Consider the following 14,110-nt stretch of genomic DNA (forward strand, 5'->3'; position numbering starts at 1 on the left):
CCCATGAGCATAAGCTAAACTGTATGGTGCATTTGTAATGAACCAAATAAGGCAGAAGTCATGTTCTCAGACTAAGTCATAAAAGGCATTGCAGCTACCTCCTTGCTTTCACTTTGATCACTCCTTCTGGGTGAAGCCACAAAGCCTATGATAAACACTAGCCTAACCCAATGGAGAGGCTAGCTGATGAAGAACTGAGGCCACATTCCAACAGCCAGCAAGGAACTGAAGCCTGCTGCCAACTGCTGTGAGAGTGAGTCATCCTGGAAGCAGATCCTCCAACTCCAGTCAAGCCTTTCACAGGACTGCAATCTGAGCCAATATCTTGACTGCAACTTCTTGAGACCCTACACCAGAACCATCCAGCTAAGTCACTCAAAGTTCTGAGCCACAGAAACTATGATAATAAATGATTTTTGTTTTAAATTGCTAGGTATTGGGATACTTTGTTATAAAGCAGTAACTAATCCAATGATGTTTCTCAGCATCCTATCTAATTATTCTCACTTTCTCAATTCTCCATATATAAAGCTAATATGTATCTAACCAGATTTTTTCCCCTCAATTCCAGACTATAGGACATTTTTACATCAATTTCAGTATGCCCCCAAAGCAACCGCTCCCCCAACCTGTTCTTCCTAACTTCCCTATCATTCATCCGTGTAAAACCAAAAACCTGCATTTCATTAAATGACTCCTCCCCTTTCACTCCTATCCAGTCACTAAGGCCTGTCAATGTGACTTGATTATTTCTCTGTAATGACAGTCTTCTTTAAAGAATACAAATTTTACCTGTACCTCTTTTTTTTTTTTGTAAAGCTTGCTGTATATTAAAGACCTTTTTATCTGTCAAATTAGTTACAATTTTCCCCAAATTATTTTTTTTAATTTTTATTTATTTATGATAGTCACACAGAGAGAGAGAGAGAGGCAGAGACACAGGCAGAGGGAGAAGCAGGCTCCATGCACCGGGAGCCCGATGTGGGATTCGATCCCGGGTCTCCAGGATCGCGCCCCAGGCCAAAGGCAGGCACTAAACCGCTGCGCCACCCAGGGATCCCTACCTGTACCTCTTGATCAATTTTAAAATCAGAGACAACCAGACATCATGTGCCACTTGATGTAATGTTTCACATATGAAAAATTCTTGCCCAAAAGAAAAAAAAAAAAAAACAGGATTAAGCTTCTAGCTCTAATTATCAGTTTATACAGTTCCTCTATTGTAGGAAATATGGACAACAAAGGAACAAGTTTAAACATACCACAAGAATGTTGCCAGCAAAATCCAGAATGCAGAAAATTCTACAGGATAAGTGAGATCCGGTTTCTTCAACAAGTGATAAAAAAAAAAAAGAGAGAGAGAAAAATAAAAAGGAAGAAGGACCTATAAATTTATGTGTGGATCTTGTTTGGAATCCTGACTCAAACCAACTGATGAGGGAAAGATGTTTGAGACATTTAAGGAAATTGAACACAGACTACATATTTGATATTAGTAAATTAGTATTAATAATATTTAGTTGTAAAAAAATAATAATAATATTTAGTTGTAATAATTGCATTGTTTTAACATTTTTTAAAAGAGAGAGACCTTAATTTTTAGTAATACATTTGAAATATTCACAAATGAAAGGATACAGTATCTGGGATCTGCGTTAAAACAAACCAATGGGGGAAGGAAGGAGTTGGTGGAAGTATTAACAAAACTAGATTGGCCATATGTTGATAATTGTACAAGCTGGATGACAGTAATTCAGTTTACTACCCTCTTTTATATATGTTTGAAATTTTCTTTAATAAAAAGTATTCACAACACCTAAATGACTTTCCAATGCCCTGGGGAGTAAAGTTTAAATTCCTTAGGTGGTTTACCAAGAAAGCCTTTCATTATCTGGCCCCTTCCTACCTCTCTAGATCTCAGTACTGTCCATCTCACAGCTCAAACTCCATGACTGTCAATTTCCTGATTCTTGTCTCCTCTGAAAACATTTATTCCCTCTATCTCAAGCAGTTACCTCTCTCTGCTCACATAGTTAACTTCTATTCATCGTTCAGGTCACAGCAAATCTGTTTCTTCTAGGAAACCTTTCCTGACCTTCCAAGACTGAGTCAAGTAACATACCTACATACCCAAAAGCATCCATCCTATGCTTCCCAGATCACAGGTCTTACTTGCTGTATCCCCCAGGATACTCTAGGTATCATGAAAGCAAGGATTATTTCCATTTTATTTGCCATTTTAACACCTTTTTCAGCATAGCACCTGGCACACAGTAGGTTCTCAAAAGGTTACAAAAGGCATGATCTTCACTAACTTTCTAACCTTCTAACTCCTCATATACCTATAATTCCCACAATTTTCCTTCCTTTCTCATCTTCCTCTATGATCATGATTCACATAAATGGTAGCTGTTCAGACACTGTTCCCAAATTATACCTTAGCTGCTCCAAATGCCTTCTGGACTCAATATCTTCCTATCTCCTATACACATCTTTACATGAGAGCTACTCAGAAATTCTCAGTATCTTCTTAATGCACTTTCATTTTCTCAAGTTTCCCACCTATTGCCTGAAATGCTCTTCTTCCTTTATCCTATAAATCTCAGCTCAAATGTCTCCCTTGCCTTTTCCAGGCAATGTTCCCACAGCACTCTACTCTTATTTCTATTGTAGAATTTATCATATTGTTTTGAAATTATGTTTAGGTGTCTGCTGCTAGAATGTGAGTTCCTAGGTAGAAGGGAATCTCTCCTTCATTCTGTACCTCTACCATGTATAACACAATGCCTATTACAAAGTCAACCCCAAATTAATACTTGCTGAATGAACTGTATTACATTGTTTCTAATAATTAAAAGATTGAACTAGAGCTAAAAAGACTGCCTAAATCTACTTTCCTAAAAGAGATAATCAGTTTCTCTCTTCCTGTATTGGGCAGAACAATACTATATGAAGCTCTTTTTAAAAAACTGAAAATTCACAGAGTATGAAAATAAAAGAAAGATAAAATAAAAAGATCATTCATTCCCAGAGAACAGGTCTAGGTCTGGGCCTAGGCCCAGAGAAAAAGATCCAGGCTAAGGTGACATTTAGGCGAATCTATTCAATTCACGGCAATCCCAGTGATTCTAACCCAACTCTAAGATTATTCCAATATCAATTTTCAGTACAGGACAACTCTAAAGCAAGGCCAATCTACTTTAGTTCAGGGTTTTCATGGCCATGCTGGAATAGACCTCCAACCACGAGCCAGACCAGAGCCTAAGTGATTCTGAAAACAAGGAACAGGGTGACTTGCTATTTATTACTCTGTTAAAAGGCTAATATAACTAATTCAGATACTCTTTCTGGAAGATGTAGCTCCAAGTTATAAGCCCCACACAAATCACTAAACTGTATCTTCTAAGCCTTCTGAATCCTTTTTTTTTTTTTTTTAAGATTTTATTTATTAATTCATGAGAGACACAGAGAGGGAGAGGCAGAGACACAGGCAGAGGGAGAAGCAGGCTCCATGCAGAGAGCCCAAAATGGGACTCGATCCCGGGTCTCCAGGATCACGCCCTGGGCTGAAGGCGGCGCTAAACCGCTGAGCCACCAGGGCTGCCCAGCCTTCTGAATCCTAACATAGTAAAATAATGTCCAAGTGTACAGAAGTCCTTGCCAATGTTCAACATGTCTCCTATTTTGTCTTTAAGTAGATACCTATCCTCTTTTCATGTTTGCTGGACCTCCTCCTCCTCTAATTTGGGATTAGGTATTATTTTATTTTCACAAGATAATTTTACTTTATAATATTTCCCTGATGTTTCTCTACAAGCAAATGCTTTGACACCAAAAAACTGGGGGAGTGGGGGGAGACTTCTAAATAGACATTAGTGAGAAATAGGATATCTCCTTCAGCTGGCAAGGATGATGTTTCATTGAGTCTGGTCTCAGAAGGGAAAAATTACATATTTCTCCCTTCTGAGAAGAGAGAAGGGTAAGGGGGAAAGGAGAGAAGTAGTATATGAAAAATCTGTATTTAGGGCAAGGAGAGATTTATCAAGGTATTTAAAAACTAAAAGGGAAAGGAGGCAGTAAAAGGATGCAGAAAAGGCAGAAAAATAGGAAAAAGGGCTACGAGCTCCTAAGAACCCAGCTTTCGGCCTCTAGAGTACGGCCCTAGATTTAAACCAATACAAATTTGGGATTTGTAGAGTTAAGTTAATTCCATATTGCCACTTATTGAAATTACCCTACCTTGAATAGGCTGGAAAGGGTCAGTGGGAATTTCTAATTATGGTATCTACTGAAACCCAACATTACTCTTCATTTATCTGAGCTATAGGATTTCATTACTCCAGAGTTTTCAAGATACAGTGTTCAGTTGCATCTCCTTCATGGCTACCTAAAGATAATCGTGAATGATAGGCTTAAATCTCATTCAGATTTTGGTCTTTTTCTCCCTTTAAAAAGTATGTAGATGGGGTACCTCGGTGGCTCAGTAATTGAGTGTCTGCCTTTGGCTCAGGGCGTAATCCTGGAAATCGAGTCCCACATCAGGGTCCTGGAATGGAGTCCCACATCAGGTTCCCCGCAGGGAGCTGCTTCTCCCTCTGCCTGTGTCTCTGTCTCTCTCTGTGTGTCTCTCATGAATAAATAAAATCTTTAAAAAAGTAAAAATAAAAATTATGTAGAGAAAGGATGTAAGTAGTTAAAGGGCGTTGAAAGTAACTTTTTTATTTTTTTTATTTTTTTATTTTTTTACTCCTGTAGACTTGCCTTTAGTAACTCACAGCTTGCACTTTCCTCCTCCCTGCAGTGAAAGTGAAGTGCAGTGAAAACAGAAAGCCAGGAATCTGGAATCCTGATCACACCACTTACTGCTAGCTTTGTGATCTTGAGCAAATTACTTAAAAGCCTGGAGCCTCAAATTCCAAAACTATAAAATGAGGATCACAAGTACATACCTTACATAGTTATTGTGAGTGAAATGAATTATGGGAGCCACTAAACTAGAATATTGGCTCCCAAGAAAAAGAATGGACCTTGATCTCTGCTGATTCTTGCTCAAACGCACACGTGTGTCACACACACACCTAGCCCAAAGCAATAATAACTAACATACAGTGGGAGTTCAATAAATATTTTTAAATGAACAAATAAATATTTCTCTCATCAATATTAATCCTTCTCAAATGATGATTTTTTCTTCTAATTTTCTGAAGCCTTCAGGGTGTTCTATTTCGTCCTTTTAAGTGGTTTCTTCCCTCTCAGTGGCTATTATTAACTATACACTATTCGGAGACGGCACCTTTTTAGGTAATTTCTCTAATACCACCCACCTTCTATTTCTAATGCGGTAGGTGTGGAACGGGTAGTCAGAACCTAAGATTCAAGGCCATTCCGGCACTTGCCCCCGCCGCTAGTTAGCGCTGAATGACGGTGGAGCCCCACCCCGAGCCCCCTCCGCGACACAACTTTCAGGAGACACCGCAGTCTCCAGGCGGCTTTCGCTAACAGGAGACGCCTGGGGAGGAAGCCCTCGGCTGCAAAAGTTAAGGCTTCGGTGCCGCTCGCCTCTCTCAGGACGGAGGAGCGCGTCCCATAAAAGACACACTCCGTCCGGGCAGACGCGAGGGGCTTCAGACTCCCCCGTGTCGCCCGCAAGCCTGAGCACCGGGCCCCGCTCTTGTGACCGTCGCCCGCAGGAAACCGCGCTCTTTAATCCCAGGAGGGAAGCTAAGGGGCGCGGCCGGCTTCGGGGTCTCGGGGGGGTGGGGGGGAAGGGCACACAGACTGCGTGGCCCGAGCCTTTAAATCACTGCTACCACCGCCGTCACCTGCCTACACCGCGCTGGATCCCACCACAGCTCCACGCAGGACCCTAAAAACGGAACTCGGCTCGCCCCTAGCCCGTAAACCAGACAGCCACTGCCTGCTTATTGGCTGCGCCGGCATCTCCTCCACCGCCATTGGCTCCCCCGGACGTAAGGCCTCCCCTCGAGGGAACCCCTCGCACGGCGGCGCCCCCAGCTTAGCACCCCGCCCCGGGAGCGACCCCTGGGGCGCTCGGAGTTCTGCCCCCTGAGGTCTCACCGTGTAATAGGAAAGCAGCCCTGCATTGTAGTCCAGCACAAACCAACGGTACTGCCACCCCTTCATCACGTTGGTCCATTTACTCAGCGGCCCTTCCATGATAGACGCCATCTTGGGAGCCGCCAATGACAACAAACGGCCTGACGTCACTCGCTATAAGGTATTCACCGGCTGGGGGCGGGGCCGCCGCGGGAAGGGGCGGGGCCGGGCGGGGCCGGGCGGGGCCGGGCGGGGCCAGCCGCTGCTGCTACGGTCAGCTCCCCGCCCCCGCCCCTGCCCCCAGCCGTCACCTTAGACCTTCCCAGGGACGTGAGAAAGGCAAGCATGAATACCACTAGGATTACTGAGTCACATAAATAATTTTATTACCCATGATGATACCTTACGGGTCCCAAAGATTTCATATATGATACTCATGTATGCATTCATCTCAGAAATCCATTCACACACACACACACATACACACAAAGAAAGAAATCCATTCACGTAAGACATACTTGCTATTTTGTGCTAGACACACTTTTAGGCTTTGGGATTCGGCACAGACTTCATGAGGGGCAGAAGGAAACAGGCAACAAAATAAATAGCAAATTATCACTGGTAAGTGCTATGGAGAAAAATGAGAGGCAGAACGTAGGAGATGCAATTTTAATTTCCCAAATGAAGAATGCTTGAATGAGAAGGTAACTTTTGAGCAAAGACCGGAAGAAAGTGAAGGAGGGAACCTGGGAGAAGAGTCTTCGGGGGAAGGAATAACAAATTCGAAGACCAGGGATCCCTGGGTGGCGCAGCGGTTTGGCGCCTGCCTTTGGCCCTGGGCGCGATCCTGGAGAGCCAGGATCGAATCCCACGTCGGGCTCCCGGTGCATGGAGCCTGCTTCTCCCTCTGCCTATGTCTCTGCCCCTCTCTGTGTGTGTGTGTGTGTGACTATCATAAGTAAATAGAAATTTAAAAAAAAAAAAATTTCAAAAAGACCAGACAGGGATCCCTGTGCTGGTGCAGCGGTTTGGCGCCAAGGCCCAGGGCGCGATCCTGGAGACCTGGGATCGAATCCCACATCGGGCTCCCGGTGCATAGAGCCTGCTTCTCCCTCTGCCTGTGTCTCTGCCTCTCTCTCTCTCTCTGTGACTATCATAAATAAATAAAAATTAAAAAAAAAAAAAAAAAAAGACCAGACATGTTGAAGGAACAGCAGGTTCAGTGTCAGTGGATGTCATGAGCACACTATGAAGCACATACATGAGTCTTTGCACAATGTCAGCTTTGTTCAATCATAAAGCAAAGCTAATCATAATTATAAAGCAGGTTCAGGCTTCCAGACTCAATGTTATTTCACCATGTGATTAAACTTAGCTTCTTACACAGCACAGAGAGCAGGACAGAAGACAAATCACATAACAAACAAAAAATACAGAAAGATGTAGGAAATTAAGGAACCAATGCAAAGTCAGTCTGTGGACACACAGCTGAGATAAGGCCTCAGTCTGGTCCAGGTCAGTTCTCAGCACTTACTGCTTATTATATTCAAGCAGTGAAGGATCTCAGTTCTGGTCAGAGATCAGTTGAGCAGAACCTTCCCTGGCAGTTGCCTTGTTAAAGTGGTCATGGAGAGGTCATGTCTGAAGAGTCTGACAATTTGCTGCAAGAATTCCCCCCCCCCCCCCCCCCCCGTTTTGAAGGCATTTAATTGGTTTTGGGACCTTGCAGAACTCCTCTGGTTCTGCTTGTTATCAGTTCTGGGGTGTTAGCTGATGTTGGTCCCAGAGATCTATTGTAGGTGCTATACCTTTAACTACTTGCTTCATTGCCTGATACAGGCTCCTGCTTAACATGAGAGATTCCATTTTGCTCTCTACAGTGGAACAGTGAGCTGGAGAGAAAGTATAGGAAACAAGGTCGGAGATGTAAGCATGGATCACTTAGAGCCTATAAGGACAATGAAAATATTGTCCTGCTTTATAAGACACTGTTCGAGTCCTGGGAATGCAATGCAAAGGAGCCAGACAGGTTCCTTGATTTCTAAAAGCTTAAATTTGATGATAAAAAGCAAATACTAACCAAAAAAGTAAATAAGAAAAATATCTAATACTGATCTTTTAAAAATCTTGCAAAAAATATAAGTTGATATAATAGATAGCCAGTGGGTGGCTACTTTATATGGGGATGAGGGGTACGAAAATGGCATTTAAATTAAGATGTAAAGGATAAGAAAGAGACAGCCATGAAGATATGAGGGAAAGAGATAAAAAGGGAGCTGAGAAGTGAGGCATTTGCTAGAAGTGGAGTTGAGGTCAAGGGAGGGGTTTTCTTTGTCTTTTATTTATTTTTTGAACCTAAAAAGTACTTTTATTCAGGTTCTGTGTTGTGAATCCTTTCTCTTTGCTGATAACACAAACTCTAGGAAACAGAATATCACTGAGGGAGCTAAACAGAGAACCTATTTGCTAGCTAATCAAACTAGGTACAAATCTAAAGTAAGATTAAATTGATCATGCTTAATCTCCTCATTATCTTTTTTCCCAGTTTTATTGAGATATAATTGACACAACACTGGATAAGTTTGTGTACCACATAATTATTTATATATACAAATAAATATGTGTGATTACATACACAACTTGATATACATCATGAAATGATTACCGCACTGTTTTATTAATATCTACCACCTCATCACACAATTTTTTCTTGTGATAAGAACTTTTAAGATCCACTCTCTTAGAACTTTCAAATACACAATATATTATAACTATCGTCACCATGAGGTACATTTCCAAAACTTATTTATCCTATAACTGGAAGTTTTAACCTTTTGATTGTCTTTTAATTTGACAAATCTCACTTGTTTATTTTTGCTTTCATTGCTTATGTTGTAAGTACCATATCCAAAAAAAATCATTGCCGAGACCGATGTCCGGAAGCTTTTATCCTATGTTTTCTTCTAGGAGTTTTATGCTTTCAGATCTTATGATTTGAAGATGTTTCAGATCTTTAATTCATTTTGAGTTAATTTTTGTGAGGGGTCTGATTTTATTATTTTGCATATGAATAATATCCAATTTTCCCAGCACCAATTATGAATAGTCTAGGTTATTATGTCAAATATTAGTTGATTGTAGAACATGAATGGACCTAGAGGGTGTGATGCTAAGTGAAATAAGTCAAAGAAACATAAATACCATATGATTTCACTCATATGTGGAATTTAAGAAACAAAACAACGGATAAAAGAGACAACAATAAGAACAAAACCAGACTCATATACAAAGAACAAACTGGTGGTTGCCAGAAGGGAAATGGCTGGAAGGAGGGGTAAAATAGATAAAGGGGATTAAGAGGGGGCCCCTGGGTGGCTCAGTCAATTAAGCACCTGCCTTCAGCTCAGGTCATTATCTCAAGCTCCTGGGATCTAGCCCTGTGTTGGGCTGTCTACTCACTGGAGAGTCTGCTTCTCCCTCTCAGTCTCTTCCTGATCTCCCTCTTTCTCTCAAAAAAAATAAATAGAATCTTTTAAAAGGGAGTGAGGGTGGGAATTAAGACTATACTCATCTTGATGAGCACTGAGAAAAGTATACAATTGTTGAATTATATTGTACGCCTGAAACTAATATAACACTATGTTAATTATACTTCAATAAAAAATAAAAGAGCAACTCTGATGAATATTTTCCAGTTTGAAATAGATACATATGTTAGTTGACTGTATATGCATGGATTTATTTCTGGGCTTTCATTTCTGTTCCATTGGTCTATATATCTGTTTTCAAGCAAGTATCATACTGTTTTGATTACTATAGCTTTGTAATATAGTTTGAAATTAGAGAACGCCATACTTAAACAGCTTTGTTTTTCTTTCTCAGGATGGCTTTGGCTATTCAGGGTCTTTTGTACTTCCAAATAAATTTTAGGATTTTTTTCCATCTGTAAAAAAATGCCTTTGGAATCTTGAGAGGGATTGCATTGAATCTATAGGTGACTGTGGATAGTATGGATATTTTAACATTAATTCTTCCAATCCACAAACATAGAATATCTTTCCATTCATTTGTGTATTCTTCAATTTCTTACATTGTCTTATAGTTTACAGTGTACAGATCTTTCACCTCCTTGGTTAGATTTATGCCTAAGTATTTTATTACTTTTGGTGCTATTGTAAGTGGCATTGTTTTATTTATTTATTTTTCAGATAATTCATTGTTTGCATGTAGAGATAGTACTGATTCTGGATATTGATTTTGTATCCTGCAACTTTATTGAATTCATGGATTAGATCTAAGGTTTTTGGTGAAGTCTTTAAAACTTTTTTTTTTTATACAATCATGTCATCTGCAAACAGAAACAATTTGACTTCTTCCTTTCTAATTTGAATACATTTTTTTTTTCTTGCCTGCTTGCCCTGGCTAGAACTTCCAGTGCTATGGTGAATAGGAGTGGTGAGAGTGTGTACCCTTGTCTTATTCCTGATCTTAGTGTGAAGACTTTCAACCTTTCAACATTGAAACATGGATTTGTCATATATGGCTTTTATTATGTAAATACCCAACTGGTTGAGGGTTTTTATAATGAAAGAATGTTGCACTTTGTCAGATGCTTTTTCTGCACCTATTGAGATGATGATATGATTTTAATCTTTCACTCTATTAATGTGAGGTGTCATATTTTTTTATTCATATAGGTTGAACCGTTTTTTGCATCCCAGGGATGAATCTCACAGTGGAAAATTTTTACAACTATATTCACAAGGGATATTGGCCTGTAGTTTCCTCGTAGTGTCATTGTCTAGCTTTGGGATCGGGATAATGCTGACCTCGTAAAATGAGTATGGGAGGGTTCATTCCTCTTCAATTTTTTTGGAAGAGTTTGAGAAAGATTCACATTGATTCTTCCTAGAATGTTTGGTGAAATTCACCAGTGAAACCAGGAGCAGGAATACTTCATCCTAGTAACAAGAAGGAGAGCAGAGAGTATGAGTTTAAATGCATGGATTAGTTTGATAATAGAGAAATGAATGAGTTTCTCTCTGCTTCTAGTTGAGAAGAGGCTCAAAGCTTAGTGGTTAAGAATGTAGACTCTGGTGCCACAGTACCTGGATTTGAATCCTCAGACCAATCACTTAGTAGCTATTATGACCTTAGACAACTTTTCTAACTTCTTTGTGCTTCAATTTCTCCATCTTTAAAATGAAGAAAATAATAGCAGGTTGTTCTGTGGATATATGAGTTCATACGTGTAAAGAGCTTAGAGCAATACCCACTAGATACTAAACACTCCATAAATATTAATTCTCAGGATTTTTTCCAAGGAAATGTGGCACAAAAAGGAGAGGAAGGTTTAAAAGAGTTATTTCAGAGAATGAGTCAAGAGTCTATCTGACTACTGCAATTTGAGAATTTGAGTTCTTCAGTGCAAACCACAATTTGTCTTTTTAAGAGAAGTCCATGGATCTCAATATGCATGAGGAATATTTTCTTTATCTTTATTTATATGACTTTCCAGTACTTTTCCATGAGAGACAGCAAAATGGAATAGAAAGAACTTGACCCTAGAATTAGAGAGCCAAGGATGAGGTATCCTAGCTTTCCCATTTTGGCTGTGGCTTGGATAAGCCTTTGTAAGACTTAAATTCCTCTTCTATAATCATGAAAGTAATCATCTCAATCTAATTTTTTTTAATTTTTATTTTATTTTTTATTTATGATAGGCACACAGTGAAAGAGAGAGAAAGAGGCAGAGACACAGGCAGGGGGAGAAGCAGGCTCCATGCACTGGGAGCCCGACGTGGGATTCGATCCTGGGTCTCCAGGATCGCGCCCTGGGCCAAAGGCAGGCGCTAAACCGCTGCGCCACCCAGGGATCCCCATCTCAATCTAATTTAAGGAGTAAATGAGAATATATATGAAGGGGACAGCATCCAATAAAAGTTACTTTCCTTCCTTTTCTTGGATAGCCCCTTTCTTGTAGGTTATAATTCAACATAATTTATTGAGAACATGGCACTTGTTTGACACTTTCAAGAAAGCTAAAGATGAGAACCATAGTTTCTATCCAGTAGCTAACCTGGGGCATGAAATATGAGTGCAACTGAGTATAGTACAAAGCTGTTCTCTTCTTGGATATATTTTTTCTCATTAATTCTCCCATTTATTGAATATCTAACCTACACCAGGGACTGTGCTAGGAGTGTGATATACTTTCTCACATTTAATCATTGCAATAACCCTGTCAGTGTATTAGCCTCTGTGTTTTGCAACTAAACAAAGTGAGATTCAAAGAGATTGACCAACTTACCCAGTATTAATAGTATCAATTGGTGAGTATCTGAGTCCATATAAATGCATATCTAACTTTTTGTTATGTTACATAGCCACGCTACACACTACACATTTCTCATAAAAACCTGATGTTCTAGAAACATTATTCAGTAGAAATCTTCATATTGCTGATATCTGGGGATAAACCAAGTGTTGGGATCTTGAAACATCAGGATTCAGCCTGAGTAAAAAGATTTGCATAGTGTTAATTACTACCTCTCTATTAGCTCCTTTCTTTTTTTTTTTCTTAAAGATTTTATTTATTTATTCATGAGAGACACAGAGAGAGAGAGAGAGGCAGAGACACAGGCAGAGGGAGAAGCAGGCTCCATGCAAGGAGCCTGATGTGGGACTTGATCCTGGGTCTCCAGGATCATGTCCTGGACTGAAGGCAATGCTAAACCACTGAGCCACCAGGGCTGCCCTCTCTATTAGCTCCTTAAGAGCAGCAACTAGGTCTTATTTATCCTCGTAGCCCTAGAAACTAGCCCAGTGCCTGGTACACAGAGGTGCTCAATAATTATTGTTTGATCTGAATTATATATTCTATTGAAACTGACCTAAGTTCTAAAGACTATGCTAAGAATGATCACCTACATCTTCTTCTTTAATCCCAACAATCCTTTAAGATTATTACACCCATTTTCTGGATGAGAACATTGGAACACAGAGTTATTGAACGACTTGTCCAAGGTCACACGGTTAGTAAACAGCAGAACCAAAATTGGAATCTAGGTCTTTTCACCCCAGATCCATTCCACCCCAGCTGCAAGCTGTATGTGCATCGTCTATGTGTAAATAAATGTCTTAGACATGACACAGGCTATACCATCAACTACTGAATTAACTTTAACTTTTGTTAAGGTCACCAGAAATTAGCAGGTTCTACTTAGCTTCAAATGTCAAAACACAGGTCCTCCAGAAAAGCCAGGAGCAAGGGCAGTTCTTGATTCCTAAGACCATGTCTAATTGCACAGCACTCTGTCTACATTCTACACCAACTATCCAACTACATACTTTAGATCATCATCTAAAATTAAACATGGCAGAAATACATCAGCTCTCATTCCCACAATCCTCAGTGACTGGCCTCTCATGGAATGAGGTAAGGGCTGAAGCAGAACAGAAAATGAGGATTAGATTCAGAATCAGAAGGTAGAGATGATACTAACCATCGAACATCATAAGTTCATCAAGGGCAGACACAGGGACTAATTTATCCTGCCACTTAGAATATCAGTAAATGTTACCCTGAAGATATGATTTTTAAAAGAACACTCTCAGCAAAATTGAGAACAAATTGGAGAGGGGTAAGACTAGAGGCAAGAAGACAAACTGACTTCTAAAAAGCCAACCAAGCAGGAGAAAGAGTCTAAATTTGGTCAGTGACAACAGAGATGGAGAGTGGGAAAGACACTATGCTATTTATTAAGAAATAATTTAGAGGGCATTCCAGGTGGCTCGGCGGTTTGGCGCCACCTTCAGCCCAGGGCCTGATCCTGGGATCCTGGGATCCTGGGATCGAATCTCCCTGCTTGGGGCCTGCTTCTTCCTCTGCCTGTGTCTCTGCCTCTCTCTGTGTGTCTCTCATGAATAGGTAAATGGAATCTTTAAAAAAAAAAAAAAAAAGAATTTAGAGATGTAATTTTTAAACTCATTAAACAAGGGCACCTGGGTGGCTCAATTGGTTAAGTGTTCAACTTTTGGTTTTAGCTCAGGA

General features: G+C 40.2%; 2 protein-coding genes across 17 annotated transcripts in view; one reads left to right on the plus strand and one right to left on the minus strand.

The window, feature by feature from the left end:
- OSBPL9 (oxysterol binding protein like 9) overlaps window positions 1-6,236 on the minus strand; it is a 161,602-nt gene extending 155,366 nt beyond the window's left edge. For 4 of the 6 annotated variants that reach the window (XM_077844936.1, XM_077844935.1, XM_077844932.1 and 1 more), the window contains exon 1: window positions 6,079-6,236. In XM_077844936.1, the coding sequence (XP_077701062.1) occupies window positions 6,079-6,189 (111 nt within the window). In that variant the 5' untranslated portion in view covers window positions 6,190-6,236. The remainder of the gene's footprint in view (window positions 1-6,078) is intronic. The other 2 variants (XM_077844937.1, XM_077844934.1) reach the window with 1 other exon arrangement.
- The window catches only part of LOC144281958 (uncharacterized), an 80,522-nt gene continuing 71,837 nt past the window's right edge, over window positions 5,426-14,110 (plus strand). For 9 of the 11 annotated variants that reach the window (XR_013350330.1, XR_013350328.1, XR_013350329.1 and 6 more), the window contains exon 1: window positions 5,426-6,238. Coding sequence is in view for 1 of the 11 variants with exons in the window: in XM_077844958.1 (XP_077701084.1) it covers window positions 6,176-6,238 (63 nt within the window). In the remaining 10 variants the exon portion in view is untranslated. The remainder of the gene's footprint in view (window positions 6,239-14,110) is intronic. The other 2 variants (XR_013350326.1, XR_013350327.1) reach the window with 2 other exon arrangements.

Source organism: Canis aureus, chromosome 13, assembly GCF_053574225.1.
Source record: "Canis aureus isolate CA01 chromosome 13, VMU_Caureus_v.1.0, whole genome shotgun sequence".
Classification (NCBI taxonomy): Eukaryota; Metazoa; Chordata; class Mammalia; order Carnivora; family Canidae; genus Canis; species Canis aureus.